Raw genomic sequence first — 26,854 nt, 5'->3', positions numbered from 1 at the left:
TGAAAACAGAAAAGGAATAGGAAATACGAATCTTTGAAACGTAATGGAAATATCAAATAGTTAAGTTGCTACTGTAAGGGTATATCAGACTTTTCAGCCTTTATCCATTTACATACGGTAGTATTTTGTGGGGAGAATTACATATAGATCTTACACAAAAAAATTTATTACTACAAAATTCATTTATAATTGAATTAAGGCTATTGACAACTATTTCAATATAATTCTCCTTATTTCTTAGCTTCATTGATAGAATGCTAAAGTTTAAGTGTGATGGAAAATGATAATTTATTCACGCTGTAAATAGGAATTAGATTTAGTGTAAGAGGTTGGTCCAATGCAATATGGCAAATCAAAATTTAAATCTTTAATAACCAAAGATTTCACATTTAGTGATCCAATCATCCTTCAAATATAATTGTCTCCAATTGAAAAATGCATGTACCTAAAAAAATTAAATTCATTCACACTAAACTGGTGTGTTTAGCTTAGTAAGAATTTGGATTTGGTTCAAATGCCCTGTCAAAATAAACAAAAATTTATAAATTTGAATTTGATTTAAATCCATTTCTTATTACAATTCATTTGTAATTTTAAATTCCTTTTTGAGAGAATGACAAGTAAAGACTTTACAAGAAAATTAATGTCAAATCAAGAATTTTAATATTGAAATATGGGAGAAGAAATACTAAATTTGGGAACGTTAGTGTTAAAAAATTCTAATTTGATATTAATATTTTTATAGGGTCTTTACTTGTCATTCTTGCTTCCTTTTGTATTTTAGTCATTGAAAATTCTAATCACTTCAAATATCCCACTCTCTTTACTCCCGCTTGCTTACTAGAAAGAAATTGAATGGAATGAACTGAAAAAAATAAAGATAAAAATAAAATGATCAAAGGGGATAGGTGAACTTATTCATAAGTGGGAGGAGTAATTTAATTCATGAAGTTATGAATTATGATTCATAAGATTTTTGAAGAGTGTGATAATTTTCACATCTATAATATATATTAATGAATTTTATCATGCTTAACATGAGGGAGAAGGGTGATTTAATTTATTTTTGTGTTGATTTTTTTAATAAATTCCATTCCATTTTATTCTAATAACCAAACGGGATCTTTGTGGTTTTACTATTTATACTTCTATGACTATTATATCTTTGTTCATATTTCATTCTTGTCTCTTGTTAATTAAAATGTAAAGATAAATCTATCATTCTCAATTTTTCATTTTTGTTTCAAATATCAATCCATCTATTTCCTTCATTTGAAATTTTTTACATTATCCAAATAAAAAGATTTTAAATATATAAATTTAAAATGTGATATTTGAAATGTGCGCAAGATTTCAAATTTAAAAAATCCATCAATTCAATGTGTGTTTGCTTTTCAATTTAGCAAAAGTCAATTTGATGAAAATCAATTGTTGTAACGAAATTTATGTTTGGATACATTTTTTTTAAAAGTCAGTTTGACAAACTAAAAGTTGTTTAAATTAATAAAAATTTATTCTTTTGAAATGTACTTTTTAATATGTAATGACCAAAAAGGACATTAATTTATGATAATTTATAATTTTTATTATACAAATATAATATATTAGCAATGTTTGAAAAATGTGAAACAAATTTAAAATAACATAAAATTTAAAATGTTAAATAATAAAAAAATATAAAATTTAATTTTGGAAAAAAATATGTAATAAATAGTTAAACATTCATTAATATTGAATAGTTACATGATTAATGGTTCGATCTATTATATACAATCTAATCTCTAATAGAATCTCTAACCCTATTCATCTCTATCAGAAGCTATGCTTGAAATTGTACTTGGAATTGTTGATAAAAATACATGCTTGTCATTATTATCGTTAGTATTAACCATATTTTCATCCTCAAAACCCCTAAAGTCAGAATCAGTTACAGATTTTCTTTTAACAAAATTATGTATAGCCATTGTTGCACCAATACAAACTTGCGTCACAAATGGATAGCTAGGCATGTGTTGTAAGATTATGAATTTGTTTTTCCAAACCTCGAAAGTCATTACAATCGTGGTCCTTAAGCTTGATTGATAATAATTAAAAACCTTATTATTATTTGCAAATCTAGATGAACGCCTAAAATCTGGGAGGTGGTACCTATGAGATTTATGAGGACCTAAATATCCACGTGGTGTTAAATAACTAGCATCTAACAAATAATATTTACCTACCAATAAAAAATAAAAATTATAAGATCCCAAAAAATATTGAGTAAATTATTTTAAATTAGATAAATATGAAATATACCTTGGGGTGGATGTGGAAATTTCATGTTCGGCCTTGTGAGTGTATAGTCAAACAAACGAGAATCATGGGCAGTCCCTTCCCATCCAGCCATGACAGAAGTGAAACACATATCCCAATCACATGCGGCCATTATATTTTGTATTGAAATACATTTCCTTCTAATATATTTTCCTTGCTCTTCAACACTAACCACGCACGGGATATGTGTTCCATCGATTGCTTCTATGGCATCTTTAAAGAATGGCTAATATCGCGGATCACCTAAAATTTTTGGATGAATATCTTGAAAAGTGTGATCTTTTGATTGGATATATTCCTTTGCTAGCTTCTCACAAGCATGCAATACATTTTTAAAATGTCTGTGAACAGTCTCTGCTAAATGTTAAAATCATTCTTGTGCCATCCTATTCCCTACCCTATGTCCAATAATATTTAGGAACATACCGACCATTTCATGAATCCTTATTCTTCTGGTTGGACACAAACCATGTTGCACCAGTTTATCATAAAGTTGAAAAAAAAAAACTTTTTCCATGCAAAACATGTCATAACAACACTGATGATGCCCTTGCAAAATTTCTTGCACCCATGCATGACCTGATTGTGAATTGGTTCTACAAGGCTCTTTCAATAAAGTTGTAGAGTAATTAGATACTATTGCAGTAATAGCCTCAACCTCATCGTCTTCCGCATGTACAAGTAATTGTAATAAGCGAGATTGTGCATTGTCATCCATAAAAACTTCATAGCCTAATTAAACAATCATTACGCTATTGTCCATGACTTAACATAAGAAACACATAACACAAGAGTTAAATAACACAGTCAATTTCAAAACAAAGTTAACAACATAAACAGCACTAGCTAAATTTAAAACATTAAGAAGGCAAGCTAGGATTGATCTAATCTGTTTTTTTTTTGCCCAAGCACTTCAAATAGGCCACTAATGCTCTTTTGTTGCCCCTAAGCCCAATATACATGTCCCTTGCGGTCTTATCTAATGAAGCCATAACACATTGTCGAAGAAGCACCTCATCACAAGCAATCTCCTCAATTCTATAAAATTCCTTTGCAACATCCACTACATTTTGATCAACTAGTTTTATCCTACCCTCTATGGATTTAAGAATTGACTTCAACGTTGAAACTCTATCCTCTTGTGTGGACACCAATCGACTCATTGAATCAACCATCATGGTTGTAAATGTTTTCCCTTCTTGTTTTGACCACTTTCACCTCTCTTTCTCTTGCTCCCCGAATTAGTACCACCACTATATGCATTGTTCAAGTTGACCTACCAATTTTTGGGAGAGTTCCTCCACTAATGTTTCTCACATCATCAACATCTCCTGATCCTTTAGTCAAATTCAGTTGAGGCCTATACACATCTTGTGGGTTATTAGCTGCAAGTGTCTACATATAAGTACCCCGTGCTGCAATTGACCAGAACAACTGTGTCAATTCTTGTACATATAGAAGTGGTCTATGTCTGAATTTTTTTAATACTCAGGATTCTCCTGCACATTTGCAAGAACGGAGTTCAATATATTTACAAAATAAAGCATCAAATATATAGCATGCCGTATATAATTCTATACCTTAATCTTTTGATTCCACTACTCATTCGGTGTTGATACAGCATTCTTTTTGCTATCCCATCCCAAGCTGGTCTTTTTGTTTAGCAGTTTGTCCTATATATTCTAGTCTTTCTTCAAATTGTTTCATTTGTTCTTCAACTGCTTCTTATCATAGCTTCTAGAGCTCAAAGCATTGAACTGTTGCATTAGCGCTTCCCAACATTCCTTTGATAAGGTAAAGCCTTTACGCTTATTTTTTCTAACTTGTTGGAGAGCTAATTTGATGAATAGTTTTGTCTCTTTAGTAGTCTACAATGCATTCTCTTTACTCATATTTGCTATCGAAATATTACATTCTCAATAATTAATTAATATAAATTAGACCTATTTGTTAACCCACATTTAACAGGAAACAAAGCAACTAATAATTAATTAAGTAAAACCATCCAATGTTTATTTATGAAACCAGACCAAAAGCCATAATTCAACATTAGTTTGAACAAAAGAAAACTTGGAAATACATATATAAACACACATAAACCCATAATAATTCACCAAGAACTGAGCACAAGAAAATTTTAAAACACACACATTCTCAGGAGAAGAGATCAAAACTCAGGAATCAGTCATTGATTATAAGAAAATTTACAAACATACACAAAGCAGAACTAAATAATTTAAGATCTGAAAACAGAACCAAGCCACTAATGTTCAGATTTCCACTGTTTCGATTCCTATTCATTCAACATAAGAAAAGGTTGAACCATACACATAGAGCAGAACTACGTTTAGATTCACAACATTCCTGTTCATTGAGTATAAGAAAAGTTTGAACCAGACCTTTTTCTTCAATGTTCAGATTCGCAACGTCCAGAAGCTCTTAAGTTTTGGATTGCCAATGCAAGTGGAAGAAACAGTCAAACAGAGCAGAAGTACCTTCAATGGAAAAAAATAGAGCATAACCTATCTGGAGAAAAAAATCAGAGGACCACTGATTGAAGATACAGCCCATATATTTTCATATATTCATCCAAAACAGAGGACCACCATTTTTGGATCTAGTAAAGAATGGTTGGACGACATCATACCTTTAGATGGAATAGTAGATCGGAAAGGAGGTCAGAGCGTCAGGCTTCAGTTTTAAGCATCCGAGTTCAGTTCAATAGGTCTTAGGTGTTTTCGCTTCTGTCAGCTTTGCAATGCCGTCCAAGACCTAAAAGAAGATCAATCTGTGAGCTACAAACGAAAAATAGAGACTAGAATGGCAGGGAAGGATGACTGAATGAGACCACAAGCTCGGTGAAGGAAGAATGGACGAAGTTAGATCTGTGACTAGATGGTGGGGGAGAGACGGAGGAGAGAAGGACAAGAGTCACCGAAGATATGGAGGATAGACGGTGGACAAGGAGGATGAGATGAGAGCACAAAGAAGAGAGAACGAAGGTAGGTTATGAAATGCGGACGAGTTCGAGCAGGAGGAAAAGACAAACATGAGGCCAGGGGTATTATAGTCATTTTAAAATAACAGGTATCACATCTTCCCTCAACTGATTTTCTAAAAGCTACTCATATCAACTTTCAAATTTTGCTATTTAGCCTAGGTCCGAAAAGTACACTTGGGAAGTCAATTTTACACTATAAATAATCTTAAAACAACATTTAACTTTTTCAAAGTAAAAAGCAACTTTTTAAATGTGAAAAGTAACTTTTCCAAATGCACCCTCAAATGTTACATGTAGAGCCGTACAGACGTACACTATCTCCTTTTTCTTTGCCTCAAATTTCAGCTAACCAAACATGACGTAATTTGCCCATATGAGTCTTGTGTACTTAGTAGTTAGTACTATTACGAAAGTCAGTCTTCATTTGTGACTAAAAGAGACTTGCTTGGATTTGACATTTATTTTTACTTATATATGAACGTTCAAGAGAAAGAGACCATTAATTGGAGAAGAACGATTTGATATTGTAAACTTTTTTTTCTATTATTTTTAAAAATTTATTTATTTAATTGTGGGATCAATAGCATCTTTCATTAAAATCAATATGAAAGACTAATCTCCATACGTAGGAAGGGTATATGAATTACCCTTTCAACTAAGAGTATTAAGAGTTAAAATTTAAATATCTAATCACTTATTGAAGAATGGCTTTTACTATTCATTTAAAATCAAGGGTGGAAAGAGGGGATTAATAGTAAATTTTTCTTAGTATTATATATATTACATATTTTTCCTCCTAAAATTTATGAAAGTTTTATAATATATATGTTTTTTAATGTCGACCCCCTTATTATTAAATCTTGACTTCACCTTTGCAAAACTAAATTAATGTATTTGTTTTTTTATCAATAAAAAAGGGATTTTTTAAATTCTAACGAAGATTTTGTATTTAGTTATATTCTATGTTTCTTTCCAATATTAAATTGTAAAACATCGAATGCAGCATATATGGTCATGCATGGTGCGCCTATTAAGTTGAGTCGCTCTAGATAGATCCAAGCTGTTCAAATTTTTAAATTAAAAATACTTAATTTTGAACAAAGTTATTAACATTTAACTTGTTAATTGTCAACAAAGATTAGTTTAGTTGATAAAAATTTAGTTCATAGTTCATAAATTTGTGAGTTTGAATCTAACTATCAATGTGAGCACCTTGTTATTAAACGATATGTAAGTAACTTTCTAAATACTCATTAAGTCTAGAGGCATGCACTCGCACCCTGATAAGCTTTTGGACCCAACTCACCTAAATTTTTGTTAAAGAAACCATTAATTTGTAAATTTAATGTGAATGTACTATTAAATGTGCACTTCAATTTGTAGGAGGGACTCGTTTTTAGATTACTTCATTAGTTTATATCAAATGGCTCATGATTCTTTTTGAGATAATAAAATTTTTTATCTTTCACATTTATCTCAATTATCAACTTAGTTTGTGAAATTTAGTTTTTATCAATCAAGTGACTAATTTATTTTGCAAGCCTAACAGCCAAAGTTGCAAATAACTTTTGATAGAAAATGACGAAAATAACCCTAATTTAGGAAAGCACCACGAATGTGCATGGAACATCATCCATTACTTAGAAGCAACTAAAAGTAATGAACTTCCTCTTCACCTTGCCAGCATAGTCAGAAGGAAACGTGTTAGAAGAAGAAGGAAGAAAAGGAAGATGGTATTGAAGAGAAGGAGGATGAGGAAGAAGCAGAAGGGCAAAGGAAAAAAAATAGAGTAAAAGTTAACGTTTTAATAAGATTTCATAACATTAACATGTAAAAGTTCAATGTATCATGTTCACATATTTTTTAAAATAGCCTTGCAAATGTAAATAGGTACATGTGGAAGAACAATAAAAAAGGAAGAAAAGGAAGAGGAAGAGAAAAATGCGAGAGAAAAAAAAAGGAACTGAAAGATTCAGAAGAAAAAGAGGAAGATGAAGAAAAAAAATGAAGATGTAGAGGAAAAAGAAGGGGAGGAAAATAATATTTGTACTATTCTATTACACTGAATTAACAAGTAAAACTTTATGGTTTCATTTGGTTACTAAAAATAAATAAATTAACAAAATAAAAATAAAAATGAACTAAATTATCCTTTCTTATAATAAGTATGGTAAAACTCATTAATATATATTATAAATGTGATAATAATCACATCTTCCAAAAATCTTATAAATTATGATTTTCAACCCCGTAAATTAAATTACTTTTTCCCTTATGAATATGCTCTATTATTCTTTTTTATCATCTTATTTTTATTTTTATTTTTTTAATTTATTTTATTTCATTCCTTTTTAGTAAGCAAACAAGACCTATGTTTTAACAAGTATGTACTCCCTCATTCAAAAATGTAATTTATTTTTTAAAAAATTAAATGTTAAAAAATATAAGATATTTTTAGTGTTTTAAAGTGTAATCATTATCCTTTTTTTTTTCACAAGCACCCTTAATAGATAATTCACTTTATATTTATTTTAAAGTAAAATAACATATTAAATACTCTTTCCATTTCTATATATAACAAAAAAAAAACTGTATCATATAGTTTAAAAAAGTTGGTTGATCATGATACTTATGTCTAAAAATAAAAAAATTAAACTAAAATACCCTATATTAATCAACACAAACATATATTAATTATTTTTTATTAATGTCAATTATGAGGGGTTATTTAAAAAATATGTAATAAATAATTATTAAAATATGTGATTTTACTTATATAAAAAAATAAATAAAAAGTGATAGTTTCTCTTATAAATAGAAATGAAGGAAGTAGGAGTAAATATAAAAAAAATATTTTAAATTTAAAAATAAATAATTACTTTTATTAAAGATAATATTTAATTAAAAATATTTTATATTTTTTTGATAGAGAGCGAGAACTTTGATTTGAACATGCATTTTTTTGGTATATCATGTTCGGACAAGATCCGTAAAATAGACTTTCATAAATTCAAGCATTGCTTTGTATTTCTCCAAGTTCGTAAATCAATTAACAAGCAAATTTTGGTTTTGACAATGATATGTTCGATTTTTCAAAGGTGCAGACGGTGGTTGTCATGTATCGACAAACTTTATCCAAGATTTTCGAAAAATTAACAGGCAAACCACAATTATTGACAAGGACAGTTTTTTTTTTTTTAAAACAAGTATATATATGGTTTCAACATGTACCGGAAATTTTTTATCCAAGTGACACAACAAATTTATGAGTCAAACTTCGATTTTTAACAAGGACATGTTCTTCTGCTCAAAAAAAAAAAAAAAACAAGGACATGTTCAATTTTTTAAGCGTATATGTGGTTTCGTCATTTACTAAACTTTTACCGAGATGATACAAAAAACTCACAAGTCAAGCTCCAAATTTATAGAAGGACAAGTTCAGATTTTATACAAGTTACATAAAAAAAAAAAAATAAGACGTTAAACTTTGATTTTTTTTTTTACAAGAACAAGTATAATTTTTGACGAGTAAATATCTGTGCTTCTCAAGTTGGTGTTGTGATTTTCCCATGATAACCTAGAAAAAATAACAAAAAATGTTACACAATTCAGAATTTAATAACAACAAACAGTTCAAAAATAACAATTTGATTTTATTGAATTAACATTTAGTTCTAGATAATTTCATACTGGCAAGGACGGAACTACGTTTGTAGGGGGCTGATTTCATAACACAGAATGCAAGGAATTGTAGTAAGGCCATAAACTTTCAGGTTTACACACATATAGTTTCTTCATATCAAATTACATGACACTGTCAAATGATTCTTCATTTTAAAATATAAGACACTTTGAATAGATTAAGATTACATTAAATATTTTAATTTCAATATCATATTTCCTCTCTCTATAATTAATTTTTGCTCCTTCTCTTTTTTAATATATTAAATGATAAGTATTTTTAAAAATTTATAATTTTATTTTAAAAATATAAAAGTGTTAAATGTATTTAATGAAATTTATTAATATATAAAATTTTATTTAAAATTATTTTATAATTTAAAAAGGCTGGAGTATTATATATTTATAGTCATAGAACCTTGAATGTGATTGTTGATGTGGCATTGCAAGGTAATAAATTATTGTTAATGCGGCACTGAAAAGCACTTTGCTTTAGAATAAGGATTGAAAAGTACAAATTTTCAATAAGAGTGCTGCCTATCATATTTTTTTATGATTAATATATGTATATATACATATATATACTGGCTTTGACAAACAAATAATATGGATAAAAAGTTAAAAATGAATAAAATAATTATTAAGATCTCTTATAAATATAAATAAAATAAACAATTTTTTTATCTTATAAATAGGATCACATAAGTAAGTAAAGAAATTCTCCTCTTCTTATCTTATAAATAGGCCAAAATTGACAAATAGATCTGCCTTCTCTTTTATGTTAACTCTAGTGACCGTTTGGAAAGAGTTTTCAAATGGATTATCCCAACCAATCTCAAATGGAAAGGTCTGATTTTAATTGCTTTAAGGATTATTCTTCATTAGATTGCATCTTCTCCTGAATTCATGCCACCAGTAGAGATGTAAATTTCTGCATCCGATGTCTTCAGAGAAGACTTCTCAACCCAGTTATCTTCACAGAGAACTTCCTCACAAACCCATTCATCAGGACATTTTCTACTATGGTTGTAATTTTTCTAATATTTTTTTTTTCTGTTCTTACCTTAGGCAAATTCCCAAGAGATTTTTTTTTCTTTGGAATTGGCCTCCAGCTTGTGATATGTTTCTTTAAATAAAATTTGTCCTTTCATTAAAAAAGAATCATGGAGACTAATTATCTATGATTATGAAATTTTAAAAACTTTATTAATAAAGATTAAACTTTAAAGACTAAATTGATAATCAAGATAAACTTGAATGACAAAAAAATTTCGTTGTCTCATATTATTTACTCTAACAATATTTAAATATAATATGCACTTTTTTTTTAACGGATACCAATATCATCATTTGAGCAATTAAAGAGCAAACAATTAAAATTTGACTTTAAGATTGATTAAAAATTCATTCACTAATTAACACTATAATTGTGTAAGACACATGCAAAATTTGGACACCCTTTTAATTCTATAGTGCATAATATGAAATATATATGAAAAACTATCAACAAGTCATAAACGATAAAATTTTAAGGACTGATTACTGCAACAAACTTCAAAGATTAAAAATTTTATTATTTATTATCAAAAATACTTTTCAATATAGTTGAACGTCTTGTCTCTCTTTCATAGTCTATTAAATAATTAATGTGAAAATTTAATAAGGCATTCTTGTAAAAAAAAAAGGTAGATAATTAGGAAAAAATCACATATCAAAGCAACTTTGTTTGCAAAAATGTTCTTGTATTAACTTTATTTTGTGTATATATATATATATTGCCAATTCGTTATATATATGTGTGTATGTGTCTGTATTTATAAATATTACGTTATTAAAAAATATTACCTTATTCTAATTTTCTATACATAATTGTGCAAGGCACACAATTTACATCCCCTTTTAATTCTATACATAATACAAAATTTAAATGAAACTAAGTTGTTACTAATTCATGAATAACAAAACACTTAAAAGAGTAAATTAATAATTAAAATAAATTTAAAAGATTAAAATTTTTATCATTTCCTGTCAAAAATGCTTTTCAATATGGTTGAACATCTTGTCTCTCTTTCATAGTCACGTAAATAATTAATGTCAAAATTTAATAAGGCATTCTTGTAAAAAAAAAATAAATACGGCAGATAATTAGAAAAAAATGTGTCATTTATAAAAACAACTTACGTTTCAGAAATGTTCTTATAATTAAAATGGAAGGGAGAACAAACTTATTTTATATTTATTTATATTTATATTTTGCCCACTTAATTATATATGTATGTGTGTTTTTTTAAAAAAATAAATATTAAATGGTAAATAGTACACTTTTTCATTTCTAACACAGAAACTCCTAGGTCAACGGTCACAACTCACATCACTGGTCACTGAACTGAAGTATCCAACCTACTTCATTTCTGCTCCTTCGGTTCTTGCACAGATCCTCATGTTATGTTCTGCTCTGTTTTGCATCAGCACCTCCTATCCCAATTCAATGGCCATTATGCCCTTCTATTCTACCCTCCCTCCCCTTCTTCGTACCTCGTAATTACTCCTTCCTTTCCTGTCCTTTCTGAATCAGCTCCTTTCTCTCTCCTCCACTCTCCCCCATCTCCTCCCAAACCCCACACACAACACTACGACAGCACTTGCAGCGTCAATCGAAGCCCAAAGCCACCGTGAAAATGGACAATAGTAGCAGCAGAGCTGAAGCCGAACGGTGGCTCTACACCGCTAATAAGCTCCTCAGCGCCAGTGATCTGCACGGCGCTAGGTCTTTTGCAGTTCGAGCTCGTGAGTCTGATCCTACATTTGACGCCTCGGAGTTGCTCCTCGCTGTCATCGACACCCTCCTCGCTGGCGAGAATCGGATCAATGGCCTCCATGACTGGTATAGCATCCTCCAGATTCTGCCTTACACTCATAACATCGAGTACATCGCTTCGCAGTACCGTCGTCTCGCTCTCCTCCTCGACCCTCACCGTAACCCTTTTGCGTTCTCTAGCCACGCGTTCACACTCGTTCATGACGCGTGGTCTGTACTCTCCAGTCCCGCAAAGAAGGCTATGTACGACAACGAGCTGCGTATGGTCACCGGCCCACCTCCTACAGCCCCTCCCCCACAACCTGCTCCGGTGGCAACGGTGCAAGCGCCGAACCCGGTTCCGACTTCGAATCCGATTCCGACTCCCAATCCACCCCTTGTCCAGCGGCCACCACAGCAGCAGCGAAGTCCGGCAAGGCGGGGCCCAAGGTCGAAAGATGGGAAGGCGGCTGCCGGCGAGCGTAGGCCGAGCCCTAACATTGCCACGACGGAGCCGACCCCACAAGCTCGGACGAGTGACCCAGTGGTGTCGGAGACGGGTTCGAGTTTCTGGACGGCGTGCCCATATTGTTACGTTATGTACGAGTACCCGGAGTTGTACGAGGACTGTACCCTAAGGTGCCAGAGCTGTAGAAGGGGATTCCATGCGGTGAGGGTACGGACGCCGCCGGTGGCGGGGAAAGATTCGTATTATTGCTGTTGGGGGTTTTTCCCGTTAGGGTTTTCTGGGGATTTCAGACACATAAGTGGGACTAATTCCAAGTGGAACCCATTCTCTGCAATGTTTGCATGCCCTTTGAGAGGAGGAGGAGGAGGAGGAGGAGGAGCATCTAACAAGGGTTCTCGGAGAGGTCCTTGGGTTTTTCATGATGATGAAGCTGCTGCTGCATTCATTGAACTTTCTGATCCAAGTGATGATGATTCTGATGATGCTGATTGGGGAGCGAGGAGCGAGAGGGCAAAGAAGAGGGCTAAGAACAAAGGAAAAACCTCTGGTAATGCTAGTGGTGAAGTTAGAAGAGCTTTTTCTGAAAGAACTAGGAGAGGGAGCCAGAGTGGGTCAGGACATGCCAATTTAGAAAATGGCGTGGTCGGAGACGGTGGGTCTGGTGTGCCTAATACTGTGAGGGCAGAATTGAGTAAAAAAGCCGCGAATAGCTCTAGAAGAAGGGGTGCAGGGAATCTGGGGAAATTGGATTTGAATGTGGAGTTCAGCAATGAGGTGGAAGAGCCAGCCCCAGCAGTGAGAGATGGTAATGTAGCTGGAAATGCTGAGGAAAATATAGAAGGGAATGCATTTTTTGAAGGTCTTGATGAATTCCTCAATAGCTTGCCCATCCTCAATGTTGTAGCAGATGACAAGGTTAAGGGTCACTAGCTTTTATTGCCGCCTGTATTTTTGTTCCCTGTTGTAGATTTTCTACCTGTAGTTGTATGCATGCTTGTAAGTGTTGTAGTAACAGGTACTGCGAATCATCTTCCGGTTAATCTTATAATAATTTGCGGCAATTTGTGCATACTTCGTTTTGAATTAAAGTTTAATAGTCACACACTCTCGCTAATAAACTATGAACCAAGATGTCTGTTAACTCGTTGATGGTCTTATTGATGCTTTAAATTACTGAACTGTCATCCCCCTCAAGAATCATCACTATGTTTCTACAGCTGATAATTTTAGTATTCTATGTTTTATGATGTGTATCTGCATGCAAGATCAATTTGTAATGGCACATTTCTCTTAACTCCAGTCTGTATCCATCACAGTCTTGATACATAAAGTTATTGTCTTTATATGTTTTCTTTGGCAATTATTTGGGTATTATTCATTGGTGTACTAACCATGCTAGCTAATTCTAGTTTATGGATTATTCTCCTGATGCATATATGTTTTTTCTTTTCTCTGGCTTTTTTCGGTAGTATAGTTGGCTGCAGTGTTTGTTCTGTTTTTTTTTTTTTTCCTTTGGCATTATGTGGTTTTGCTGCTCTTGTCTTCAGAAATACAAATACTGATGACTTGCATATTCCTTATATCTGTCTGATGAGTTTTGCATGTCCTGAAACTGAAAAGATTGGATGAAGCATTTTTCTTGGCTTATTACTATGATTGATGCTTTTCTTTGTATCAAATACCCTTGCCCTTGCCCTTGCCTGATTGCCTGTTCCTTTCTTTATCATTCCTTTTACTATAAAAGGATTGAAAGACAGTTAATGTTGCTTAAAAGGCAATGATAGAGTCTAACTAGGCCTGTTAGGACTATTCCAAGGCTAATTACTCTTGTAGTTATGCAGTACTCATAGCTAAAGGGAGAGACGCATGCTTTTTTTTATCTCTTGACTTGTCTACTTGCATTAGCTGACCCAAAGTGCCACTGGTTGGGATGGGAGTCTATCAGGAATTCATTATGTAGTTTCTTTGGTCATGGGTGAAGCATTTTTCAGTTTACAAGTGAATTGAATTATTGACCTGATATACTATGCACTGATAACTATATTAGTCCTCTTCTTCCCTTTCAGAAATCGTCCCATTTGTTGATCAATGTTCTTGACTTAATAGCACCTTTCAATTTGAAGAATGTAAGTTTATGTTTTAATCGGGACCTGGCTACATTCCTTTAAAAGATGGGATTTTTTATTGTTCTCTTGAAGTTTTGATGTGTTAACAGTGGTTATGCAATCTAAATTACCTACTTGTGCATTTATGATGTATAGTCATGTATTGAGTTCTGAAGTATCAGATCTCCATGACTTTGGAAAGTACTATTTTCGTTTATCACATGAAAATATGCTTTCTTCCTGGTGAGATCCCTCCACACTATAAGCTCTTGGATATTGATTTCTTTCCTTGTGCTTTCTTCTACTTGAATGATTTGGCATTGGATGTCTTGATGACATGGCATGCCACCTAGGACGTCACATAGGATCTCATCACTTCTTCTGTCCATAGTTTGAATGGAGACCTGTGCTTGTGTGAGTGAATCGCAAAGAGAGGACCAATGCTGTTTGTGCCGCCAACGTTCCCTGTACACCATGTAAGCTTTCTTGATGATGAATCATTGAGCCCAGAATTGCTTAAAAGATTTTCTTTGCTACAATCACTTGATGCGAAACTTGCTGCTTCCCTGAGTTGTTTCAGAGCGTGAAAGAGTTTGGCACCTATTCATATTTTCCAGTATCATCATTTAGACTGTATTTATGTCATTTATGTTTAATTGTTTTGATTATGGTCAGTTTCATTGTCACAGAGCTACACCATCCAGAATCCAGATCTTAGTTTGAACACGTATGAACCATCGTTCTGAGCTTGGTATTGAAAATTTGAAATGGGTATAACGACTGAGATCTTTTGGATTCTGATTTAACTTAGCTGTTGTTCTCTTGCACGGCTCCTACCATGGCCATGTATATTGGGGGAAAAAAAAAGAAGCAAAGAAATGGGTATAACGACAAGATTCGAATTGAGCGATTTAACTCTGAAAATGTGATGCAAACTTGGAATCAGAGTAAGGTGCCTCTTAGAATTCATGAAACTGACAGAGAAGCTGGTTATGAATTCGATTTATTTTTTATTACACATAAATATTTTTTTATTGAAAACAATCCCATTTTAATTACAAAATCTTTGTTTGTTTCGTTGGATCCAAACTTTTGATAGTTAGGTAATTAGGTCTATGTCATGGCATCATATCACTGGGACGTTGGACCTTGTATCCACCAACAATGGACTGTAGAGTGTGACTGACAAATTTCGCAAAAGTTGGGTCCATGAAAAAACACAAGAAAAGGAAAGCAAGAAAAAGCTTGGCCCAGTGCCAATCTATACCACTAGTGGCTCCGCCTCTTGGGCCTCAATGGTAAAGATACTATTTACAAATTAACAGAGTCATATTTGAATATTGTCAAATTTAAGTAGGGATAATTTTCTTAAAGATATATTTTACATTTATATAAACTCCAACTCAAAACTTTGCATTTAAGCAGTTATAATCACTTCCTCTAAGATTCACAACTGTTTTAAATGATATAAATTATAGTCATAATAATTACATTTAACCAAAAACCAAAAAAATATTGCTTTCAGTTATTTTAATTTTTTATATATAAAATCACTTTATGAAAGTGATAATGTAACAATCTCATGCACTCTTACGCTCATATATATATATATATATATATATTTAATGTGGGGTTTGAGAACTCATTAGCATTGTTAAGAAAACCGAGCGGGACCAACTGGTTGAACTAATTGAATTGAGAACCGATATTTATTCTGGTCTTGAGCAAACAAAAGACTGAATCAAACAAGAACCGGCCTCAGACTGGTGACCAGTCAAACACTAATGAGTCATTAGTGTCGGCAAAAAAATGAAAAAAATCATTCGCCGTGACAAAAATTAAAGGTCACTTTTTGTGTCTTTGTATCAATGGGATCCTGTGATCCTCTTCAGTGCTGATCTGTATATTCTAAATAAAGAGGTTCGTCTTTTTATATATTTATTTTTCTTTTTACATAACAATTTTGTGTAATAGAAAATCTAAGACTGCACAAGGACTCCACCAAAAACAGAGTACTGAAGCTAAACCCACTTAGGTTTATGTAAGAGTTGAGATTCGATTTCCACTTTGAATCACTTGCTTTAAGTAATGTGTGCCGATAATTTCTATCACTTGCGTAAACTTTGAGTTGATAAATTTTAGATACTTTCAATTTCAAGATTTTTTATTTGTTATTTTTAATTACAAAAAGCATTTTTTTTTTTAACTCAAGGCTAGCATAAGCCTTGAGCTATGACTGTACAAGAAATTTTGAGTTCCAACAGTGTAAATGTAGCTTTTAAGAGAGTTACTCATAATTAGACTTGACATGACAAACAAACCAAAATGCATACAACTCAATACTCATTCACCCACAAAAAAGAAAAAAAGACTTACAACTCAATCATGCGTTTTTTTTTTAATATATTAAGTTAGGATGAGTTGGATTTCAATAAAACCAATATATGTTTTTGATCATTATTTTAAGAACCAGATTGGACGGTCGAACTGTTTGGATTGTTGACCAGAGCCATTAGTGGCTTGGTTTCAAACAAAAAATTATTTTTATGATTAAGTTGAGTTGAATTGAAATTGAGCTTCCAATGAGCCAGAAATTGGAATGATTTTCAAAGAACCGAATAGGTATTTAAAACCTAACTTCATTTTGCAGCCATCCACATATATAATATAATTTGGGACCATTTTTTTTACAAAAATATTAATGATTATAAATACAAATGTAGATACTTTTGAATTTATCCATTTTAATTGAAACCCACCTATATTTAATAAGTTATAAAATTATAAATTGTAATATTATTGATTTATGATCATAACTCCGCCTATGTTTATAGCCGGTCCTAAGCCCGGGTAAAGGAGGAGGGTTGTGTTAGGCCATCAACAGCCAATGTAAAACTTTGTTGAATCTATCATGAACATGGACAATAGACGTTATAATGTTAATACTAGGTCGTTGCCCGTAAGTAACGCGCTGCATGGCTCGAGTACAGTGATAAGTAAGTTAGAGCCGCTGCATTGGCGCCTGGATGTAGTGTTAAATGAGCAAGGACTACTGCGTCATTCTGGACGCACGCGGCTAAAGAAGTTAGTCCATAAGAGCAAAATTAGATTTGGTACTAGGAATGTTGGGACATTAAATTGTAAATCTGTAGAGGTTGTAGGGGTTATGATTCAAAGGAAAATCAATATCCTTTTCCTGCAAGAAATAAAATGGCGTAGAGAAGAAGCTAAGGATATTCAAGGTTTCAAACTTTGGTATACAGGGAAAGTAAGTGCTCGCAATGGAGTAGGCATCATTATAAATAAGGAGTGGAAGAAGAACGTTGTAGAAGTTAGCAGAATTGGAGATAGAATTATTTCCTTAAAAATGATAATTGGACGTGAGACTGTTAATATTGTTAGCGCTTATGCGTCGCAAGTCGGGACAGAAGCCAGTCTTAAGAATTATTTTGGGAGGATCTGGAGGGGTTGATTCGACATATACCACAGAATGAAAAGATTTTATTGGAGGAGACTTTAATGGGCATGTCAGGAGGGAAGCTGGTCAGTATGCAGGGTGCATGGTGGTTTTGGTTTTGGAGAGCTAAACAATGAAGGACAAACTCTTCTTGATTTCTCATTGGCGTATGATTTTAAGATTTTCAACACTTGTTTCAAGAAGAGAGATGAGCATCTCATCACTTACAAAAGTGGAGCCTCAAGGTCACAGATTGATTTTCTTTTGGTTAGGAACACAGATAGAAGACTTTGTAAAAATTGTAAGGTGATCCCCGGAGATGCTGTAACGACACAACATAGGGTCCTAGTCCTTGATGTGTGTATTATGAGTAAAATCCAAAAACGTCGACAAGTAGTAACACCAAGGATTAGGTGGTGGCAATTAAAAGGTGAGAAGCAAGATATTTTCAAGCGAAATCTTTTGGATAAAGGAATTTGGGAATCTCAGGGAAGTGCTAACATCATATGGGAGGATATGGCTAAAAAGATACGGGAGGTTGCAAAAGTAGTTTTGGGAGAATCGAAAGGTTCTGGTCCAAGAGATAAGGAGTCTTGGTGGTAGAATAATAGTGTACAGGACAAAATCAAGTATAAGAAGAACTGTTTTAAAGCCACACATTTGTGTAACAATGAGGAAAATTGGGAGAGGTACCGTATGGCTAAGAAAGAAACTAAGAGAGCTGTGGGTAAAGCTCGTTCTAAAGCTTTTGAAGAATTTTATAAGAACCTTGAGACGAAGGAAGGAGAGCAAAATATTTATAAGATTGCCAAGAGTAGGGAAAGAAAATAAGAGATCTAGAACAGGTAAGGTGTATTAAGGATGAAGAGGGAAGAATTTTAGTTACAGATGATGAAATTAAAAATAGATGGGAGACTTACTTTTCTAAACTCTTCAATGATGGAGAGGATTCATCTAGTAACTTGGAGGATTTAGTAACTGGTGAAGGAAAACAAAATTTGTCATTCTATCGAATAATACGTGATAAGGAGGTAAAGGAAGCTCTTAAGAAAATGGCAAATGGTAGAGCTAACAGACCTGATTATATATCTATCGAAGCGTGGAAATGTTTAGGTGAAAAAGGGGTGAGATGGTTAACTAAGTTATTTAATGTGATTTTACGGTCCAAGAAAATGCCTGATGAGTGGAGGAGAAGTACATTAATTCCTATTTATAAAAATAAAGGAGATATTCAGAATTGTATTAACTATAGAGGGATTAAACTCATGAGCCACACAATGAAATTGTGGGAGAAAGTAATTGAGCACAGGTTGAGATTGGAGACAAGTATTTCTGAGAATCAATTTAGTTTTATGCCAGGTAGATCAACTACAGAGGCGATTTATCTATTAAGGGGATTAATGGAAAAGTATCGTTGTAAAGACAAAGATCTACACATGGTTTTTATTGATTTAGAAAAAGCTTATGATCGTATACCAACAGAAGTGCTTTGGAAAGCGTTGGAAAAAAAGGGAGTACGGATTGCTTATATTAAAGCCATACAAGATATGTATGAGGGGGTAAAAACTAGTATAAGAACGCCTAGTGGTCAAACAAAGGATTTTCCTATAAAGATTGGACTACATCAGGGATCATCTCTGAGTCCTTATTTGTTCAACTTGATTTTAAATGTTTTGACGGAAACTATTCAAGAGGAAATCCCGAAATGTATGCTCTTTGCGGATGATATAGTTCTTATAGCAGAGACAAGAGAAGAGGTTAATTGCAAACTTGAGTTATGGAAGAGGACATTGGAGTCGAAAGGTTTTCGTCTGAGTAGAAGTAAGACGGAATATTTATATTGTAAATTTGGTAAAGGACTATTCGACAATAATTTGGAAGTGAAATTGGGAGATCAAATTATACCTCAAGTAGAAAAGTTTAGATATTTGGGAGCCATTATTCAAAATGATGGTGAAATCAGTGGAAATATTTCACATATAATTCAAGCTGGGTGGTTTAATTGGAAAAAAGCTAAAGGAGTTATTTGTGACCGTAAGGTGCCTAATAAACTTAAAGGAAAGTTTTATCGCACTGCTATCAGACCGACAATGTTATATAGTAGTGAATGCTGGGCTCTAACGGGACAGCAAGAGCATAAAGTTGGAGTAGCAGAGATGAGAATGTTACGATGGATGTGCGGACATACACGTAAAGATAAAATTCGAAATGAGCACATACGCGAAAAAGTGAGGGTGGCACCTATTGAGGAAAAAATGGTAGAAAATCGGTTGAGATGGTTTGGGCATGTACAACGAAGACCAAGGGAGGACACCAGTGAGAAGAGTGGAACATATAACTTTGAGTCCGATTAAGAGAGGTAGAGGAAGGCCTAAGAGAACACTCTTGGAAGTTGTTGAACGCGATCTCTTAATTAATAATATTCATAAAAGCTTGATAAATGATAGAGCACAATGGTGTCTTGCAATCCATGTAGCCGACCCCACCTAGTGGGATAAAGACTTGTTGTTGTTGTTGTTGTTGTATTGATTTATGATTATATTATGCTACCTTATTACCTTATTAATAACTAAACATAATATGGATTTTCTTGGCAAAGAACACGTAGTACATACTCCTTGTATTTAAAATATAAGACATTTTTAATTGAATCTCACTTCTCAATAAAATAGTTACATACTTTCAAACTAACCTTATCTTTTCATATTTACCCCTATTAAATACCTTGTAATAAATATAAAGTTATTATTAATAAGGATACTTTTGAAAAAAAAGGCAATGATTACATATTGAAAGATTAAAAATACCTTACATTTTTTAACATTTAACTTTTAAAAAATGCCTTACATTTTTAAACGGAGGGAGTATATATATTACATACATTTAATATTATTTTTTATTTAGTTACTATATAATTAACTACCTATAGAGTTATGAATTAGGGATAGCCCAACCCTTGAAGGGCTAAGATCAAAATGAGTTAACCCTAATATGGTCAATTATATTTAAGGGTTTTATTTTGTAAAGCTTGGCCCTGGCTCTCGAGATTAAAGGGTCGGCCTTGTAGGTCTTAACCTTATCTTTTTAATTTTAAAACCTAAAGAATATATTTATAATTCTAAAAAATTATTACATATAAGATTAAGTTTATAAAAATAAATTTAAGTCAATTCACACTATAACAAATATATAAAACTTAAATATCTACGTCTAATATCAAATAACAATATCAAAATTAACACCAATAAAAATTAAACTCTATTAGTATCATCAACTAAATTTTAATGAAAGAATGAGGGAGGAAGGATGAGTGTAGGATTTTTATTTCTTTTAGTTAGTTATTTAGTCTTTTTATATTTTTCATATTGATTTTTTTAAAAATAAAAGAACTTAAAAAAGGGCTAATGCTTTTATTTTTGAGCTTAAAAGGGCCCCAAATTACTATTTTCTATCCTCCAGTACTTGTTCAACCTTAACTTTTTTTAGATTTAAAATGATTAACATAATAGGCTCTGTTCTAATTGACAGTTCTAGCTATTTGTCTCACAATTTAGACTATAAAATTTAGAAATCATGACCTTTCTTTTTGTTTTAAGTGAGAATTTTAGTTAAGAACCATGAAAGAAATATATTTACTCACGGGTCCTAAAAAAATTTGAATTTTCTCTACAGGATTTTGAGTTCAGTTGGAATAAAATGAGTGACTAAAGAGACTGAAATGCCCTTTTGCAAAATTATCAAGTACTTAGTTACTACTCTTTCTGTTAAAAATGTGAGGCATTTTTAACTGAATTTCACTTTTCAATAATTAGTTACTTACTTTTTAACTAACCTTATCTTTCTATATCTACCTCTATTAAATATCTTATAATAAATATAAAATTATTATTAATAGGAACACTTTTAAAAAAAAGGTAATGAGTACTCCTTAAAAGACTAAAAATACTTTACATTTTTAAATATTTAATTATTCAAAAAATATTTTACATTTTTAAATGGATGAAGTATCTAACTTTACTTGTTAATTATTTACTTGTATTTGTTAATTTCTTAACTATAATTGTTAAATAGTTAATTACTCAATTTCACGCTTCCATAACCTTAAGAACATTACTTAATTTCATAATTTTACTTATTAATTTATAATATGACTTATTAACTATTTAACTTGTGAACCTTTACAAGATTTGTTGACTCAATTTGACCAAAAAGCACCTTCATTTATTATTAATTTTCTTATTTTATTTATTAATTTATTAATATTAGTTGTAAATTATCTTATTTCACCTGTTAATAATCATACTAATATCAAGTATTAATTATTTAAATTTTACTTATTAATTTATCAATATCAATGGTGAATCATATGACTTGTCAATAATCATATTAAATCAATCATTTTGTCTTAAATGTAAAATTATTAATTATTAATTTTTTAACTTTATTTATTAATTTATTAATATTAACTGTCAATAATTTTTTATCTTTCTTTTACATAAGAGTATTTTATTCTTTTCAATCATCTATTTTATTTTAATTCATTTTACAACCTTGCAGAGAAGTTTTAAATTTTTTTTTAGATTTACAGATAAATATATATATATATATATATTTATATTTTTCTTTCCACGATCCTTATCTGAAATTCTGTCTTGATTTGACATGCGGTCCGTCTTTGAAACATGATTAAGGGTCGAGCGCTTACAATATACTTGGACCCAAAAATAAGCTCCTCGCTGGGGCAGAATCTAAACTTGGATCTAAATTCGGTGGTTTGTGAGTCATAATGTCAAATTTTTACCAAATTGTACTGACGGGTCAATCATCAATGGTTGAAGGAATTGTTTAGTGTGTAGCCTGAAGAAGGTCGGACGAGAGGGACAATCCGAATTGGAGAATCTTGCTGGCTGCCCTAAAAAGGAAAAAGCTTCACCTTCACGATACCAAGGTGAACTGGTGGTGAATGAAGTAGCTACGGTGCAAAAAGAATAAACATATAGTCACTTTCTCTCTTCTCTTCTTTCTTCTTTTAATTTAGATTTCTCCTTTTTTGTTGGAGACGACTGGACTCGACTCGAAGATGCGTCCTGATCAAACCAACTTTACTTTACCCACCCACCCTTTAAAATAATTGCCCTGCCATGACTGTTTCATTCAATTCTCGAGTCGTACTCAAGGAGAAGCGAACCCATTTTTGTTTGCGCTCTCTGATATGATTGCTTCTGCTGCTCCGATTTCAGTTTCAGGTGATCCCTTTGTTTCCATTTCCAGGCCTCTTGCTTCACCCTTATCCTTCAATTCCTCCTGCATTCAGCTTCATGGAGCTACATTGAGGGCATCAAGGGTATTTCTGTCGTGTTGTATGATTTATCTTCCAGTTGCCCATTTTGTTCTATTTTTTGCAAATGAGCTAATTATGTAACCATTACTGTGGCAGATCTTTAGCTTTAAGCTTGAAACACGGAAAACTGAGCTAACCCATTTGAGATTGTTGAAGGGTTTGAGGTGAGTGCTCAACTTTCCCTTGGTATCTACTTAAAGTTAAATTAGTACTGTTAGATTGTGCTTACTGTTAACTTACTTGTATCTACTTAAACAAAAATTACAAGTTTCTGGAATGGTTGTTCTCAACTAATCCCCTGGTTCTTTGGGGATCGTTATAGTTGTCTGAATGTAAGAGATAGCCCTATGAATAGAGGGCTCGGTTATTGTTTACCTTTTTTTCATTTTAATCTGTAAAATGTTTGAGCTCCCCACAACAGTGTGTAAATTACATAGATTGAAAAGAAAAATAAGACTTTTCATCTTGGTGTGTGTCTTCTATATGTATTGCAGCTTGATTATGCTTAACTTTGAGCAATCTATGCTTGTTTGATAACACCAATACTCTTAATCACTATTCTATATTGAATGCTGCTATGTGTGATATGATCCCATGGTGTTTCATGGATCAATTTTTTAATTCTTTGTGGTTTAATGGACCCTATAGTTCTACTTCTCTGTTGATTTTATAATCAACACTTTGAAGTAAAAGTTAGAATAACAAAGTGATTTGTTCTTATTGTGATGAAATCCTGTAAAACCGTTTTGTTGTATCACTTAGTACCTTGTTCTTATGTTTGCAGGAGCAAAAAGAATTCAGACTTAAAGGCTTCCATGGGGCCTTCTGGATTTACACAGCAACGTGAAAACAACAATCCAGGAACTGTTACAGAAGCTGAAAAGGGGCATGATCTATTTAATGATCTGAAGGACAGGTTCTTAAGTTTTAAAAAGAATAAATACATGTAAGTTTCAGTAGTTTCTTGTTCGCAAGAGTTTTACTTCTAATAGTCATAAGTGGAATAGAATTCTTCAAGATTGGTTTCTGCTTTCTGGCAGGGGAAACTTGGAACATTTCCAAAATCTTGCTGAGGTACAATCACCACAGGTAATTATTCTGTGTATGTCTTTCCCCACACTTTTGACTAAGAATTTGATTTAATTGCGTATTGCTTTATGGGTTTTCATTTAGTCTTTTGGGCCACTCTTCAATTTGTCTCGTAGTGAAATTAATTTTTCTTGACTAACATGTCCGAGAACAGTTTATGGTCATTGCTTGTGCAGACTCTAGGGTTTGCCCATCATATATTCTGGGATTTCAACCAGGTGAAGCTTTCATGATTCGGAATGTTGCTAATTTGGTAACTCCATTTGAGGTATATGCCTACATCAACAAGCTAGTATTCTTGTTGCACTGTGGGAGGTACACCCTGCTTTCCCTTTCTAACATCTGGCTCCATCTTCCTCGATGCAGAATGGACCAACAGAGACAAATGCTGCTTTGGAATTTGCCGTAACTATGCTTAAAGTAAGATATTTTTGCCTAAGGATTTGGAGCTTTTAATGGTTATATTCATTTACTCTCTGTACATTTTGTTTCTTTGGTCTTTAATTATTTACTTATGCATTATGCGCTTCTCAAAGTCAAGTAAAATTTTGAAGTTCATTACAGAACTTAGCTGGAACCCTGAAATCGGCTATATTGAATTACAAGGATTTCAAATTCATTTCTCTCTCATGGGCCCATTCACAAACTAGGATGAGAGAAAGACAATGATTGTAGTTATAATTCTGGTTGATCTTGTATTATATCTTCAATGAACTGCTCGGTGACAAGTTTTGAGCTCAATATGGGAAAGGAAGCAAGGGAAGCATATATGATAATGGCAGCTTTGTTTGGTCAACCGCTCAGAATTTTCAAGTCTGGGTCATTAATGGATTTGAGCAATAACATTAAGCCATACGTTGTAATAACAATTTATAGCTTGGGTTTGCGACTGTGTTATGTATCTGGAGGACATTTCAGTTTATGTGTGTGTGTGTGTGTGTAAAACCTTCTGTTCTGAAAACATATAGTTCTTCCAGACTTCTTTGAGCTGAAAGATGAAGGTTATTCTCACTGTAGGTGGAGAACATCTTAGTCATTGGTCACAGCTGCTGTGGGGGAATTCGTGCTCTTATGAGCATGCAAGATGATGCAAATGGAAGGTTGAACTTAAGATAGTTTAAACATTCATTAGTGTTTTCCTTTCTACGATGAAAAAAATACCTCTCACTTTCTTACTTGGTTATTTTTATTCCATAGCCTCTTAGAAAGCTGGGTTGTTGCTGGAAAAAATGCCAGAATAAAAACTGAGGCTGCTGCTTCGGGCCTTGACTTTGATCAGCAGTGCAGGCATTGTGAGAAGGTACTTTTCTAATGTTTTCATCCGCTAATGTATTTATAGCGTCTAATGTCTTCTTTCCTAGGATAAATGATACTCTCTCCTGTCCACAATATAGGGCATTTTTTAGAAGACCTTGTTGGTCCAAAATATAGGGCATTAGGTTTTTTTTTTCCAGCTATATTCTTACTTTATTATTCCTTTTTAAAAGTGGTCAGTTGGAATTTCAATTGTTATTATTCTAGCATTTATATAGGGCATTTAATAAGGGTATACTTGGAAAGATATACAATTTTTTAGAAGGTTAAGGTTTCAATTGACTTATTATTATTATTATTTTTTTTTGGGGTGAATCATGAAATAATTACTAATTCCCTATATTATAGACTGGAAGGAGTATATCTTTGCAGTTAGTTGTTGACAGATCCTCGATGTCATTGTGCAATTAACCGACCTCACTTAGTGAAGTAGAGTTTATTATTGTTGTCTTAATGTATTTATTTGCTCATGCATTATCATATATCTTAGTTGTCTGTTTTCATCAGCTTCTTGATTTCTATGATATGGGCCTTTGCAAATGTTAATTCCTAAAGAAATTAATTTCAAATGTGCAGGAATCACTTAACCATTCCTTATTGAACCTTCTGACCTATCCATGGATAGAAGAAAGGGTGTGCAAAGGAGAACTGCTCATTCATGGAGGTTATTATGATTTCATTGAATGCTCATTTGAGAAATGGACATTAGATTACATGAAAATGAATTAGAAGAACTGCTAGCTTATTTCAAAGACAGAGTTGTTTGGTCCTAAACTTTTGCTTCTGTTTCTCTCAGCTCTCGCGGATTGTTTTCCTCTTTTGAAATAAATGTTTCTTAAGTGAGCTCTTGTCAACTGATGATTTTATAGTCCATACATTTATTTCAAATTATGTTATAAGTTGGGTTCAGCAGAGATTAAATAACTCTTATGCTATGTTTGGATGTATATATAAATTTGGATTTGGACCAAATCTTTTGTTTGGGCATTTTAAAATTTATGGATTTAGATTTATTTGTGTATGAATTTGAAATACGTCGATTTTAAATTTGAGATTTGAAATGTAAGATTTCAAATTTAAAATTTAAATTCAAATTCATTAATCCAAACTTTAAATTTGTCAAAAAGAAAAATTAATTATTTGGTTCCTATAGTTTTGACTTCAATTATAAGTCAATCTCTAAATTTTAATTTGATGAAATTCAATCCTTGTAATTTTGACTTGATTGCAACTTAATTTTTAAATTTTAATTTATTACAAATCTGTCCTTATAGTTTGAGTGAT

General features: G+C 32.4%; 2 protein-coding genes across 4 annotated transcripts; both read left to right on the top strand.

Annotated features, from left to right (window-relative positions):
* Positions 1 to 11,420: 11,420 nt before the first annotated feature.
* LOC129284778 (uncharacterized) lies at positions 11,421 to 15,175 on the top strand. 3 transcript variants are annotated; one of them, XR_008586958.1, is made up of 3 exons: positions 11,423 to 13,179; positions 14,761 to 14,845; positions 15,059 to 15,175. XR_008586958.1 is itself a non-coding variant. In XM_054920254.1 (2 exons), exons 1-2 carry the CDS (start codon positions 11,677 to 11,679, stop codon positions 14,430 to 14,432), a joined length of 1,605 nt encoding a protein of 534 aa, XP_054776229.1. In that variant the 5' UTR covers positions 11,421 to 11,676; the 3' UTR covers positions 14,433 to 14,751. The 3 variants fall into 3 exon arrangements, 2 of the variants coding, with proteins under 2 accessions (XP_054776229.1, XP_054776230.1); XM_054920254.1 differs by lacking the exons at positions 14,761 to 14,845; positions 15,059 to 15,175 and adding an exon at positions 14,331 to 14,751 and having other exon boundaries at positions 11,421 to 13,179; XM_054920255.1 differs by having other exon boundaries at positions 14,761 to 15,175.
* Positions 15,176 to 22,541: 7,366 nt separating this feature from the next.
* On the top strand, positions 22,542 to 26,299 carry LOC129286028 (beta carbonic anhydrase 5, chloroplastic-like). Its single transcript, XM_054922069.1, has 9 exons — positions 22,542 to 23,170; positions 23,264 to 23,331; positions 23,952 to 24,113; positions 24,208 to 24,256; positions 24,411 to 24,524; positions 24,623 to 24,676; positions 25,274 to 25,356; positions 25,454 to 25,556; positions 26,147 to 26,299. The coding sequence occupies exons 1-9, from the start codon at positions 23,039 to 23,041 to the stop codon at positions 26,297 to 26,299; spliced, it is 918 nt and encodes a 305-aa protein (XP_054778044.1). The 5' UTR covers positions 22,542 to 23,038.
* Positions 26,300 to 26,854: the final 555 nt, after the last annotated feature.

This window comes from Prosopis cineraria, unplaced genomic scaffold (genome assembly GCF_029017545.1).
Source record: "Prosopis cineraria cultivar Desert tree isolate PC_DT_omini unplaced genomic scaffold, ASM2901754v1 PC11, whole genome shotgun sequence".
NCBI lineage: Eukaryota > Viridiplantae > Streptophyta > Magnoliopsida > Fabales > Fabaceae > Prosopis > Prosopis cineraria.
The sequence above is the reverse complement of the archived record's forward strand: the minus strand, read 5'-3'. Positions and strand labels throughout refer to the sequence as shown.

Bases quoted from the DNA above. Each gene is read 5' to 3' on its own strand.
- LOC129284778 (XM_054920254.1), top strand. From the start codon at position 11,677: ATGGACAATAGTAGCAGCAGAGCTGAAGCCGAACGGTGGCTCTACACC. The intron at 13,180-14,330 runs GTTAAGGGTCAC...CTTCCCTTTCAG, and splicing joins ATGTTGTAGCAGATGACAAG to AAATCGTCCCATTTGTTGAT.
- LOC129286028 (XM_054922069.1), top strand. From the start codon at position 23,039: ATGATTGCTTCTGCTGCTCCGATTTCAGTTTCAGGTGATCCCTTTGTT. The intron at 24,525-24,622 runs GTATATGCCTAC...TCCTCGATGCAG, and splicing joins ATTTGGTAACTCCATTTGAG to AATGGACCAACAGAGACAAA. The intron at 25,357-25,453 runs GTTGAACTTAAG...TTTATTCCATAG, and splicing joins CAAGATGATGCAAATGGAAG to CCTCTTAGAAAGCTGGGTTG.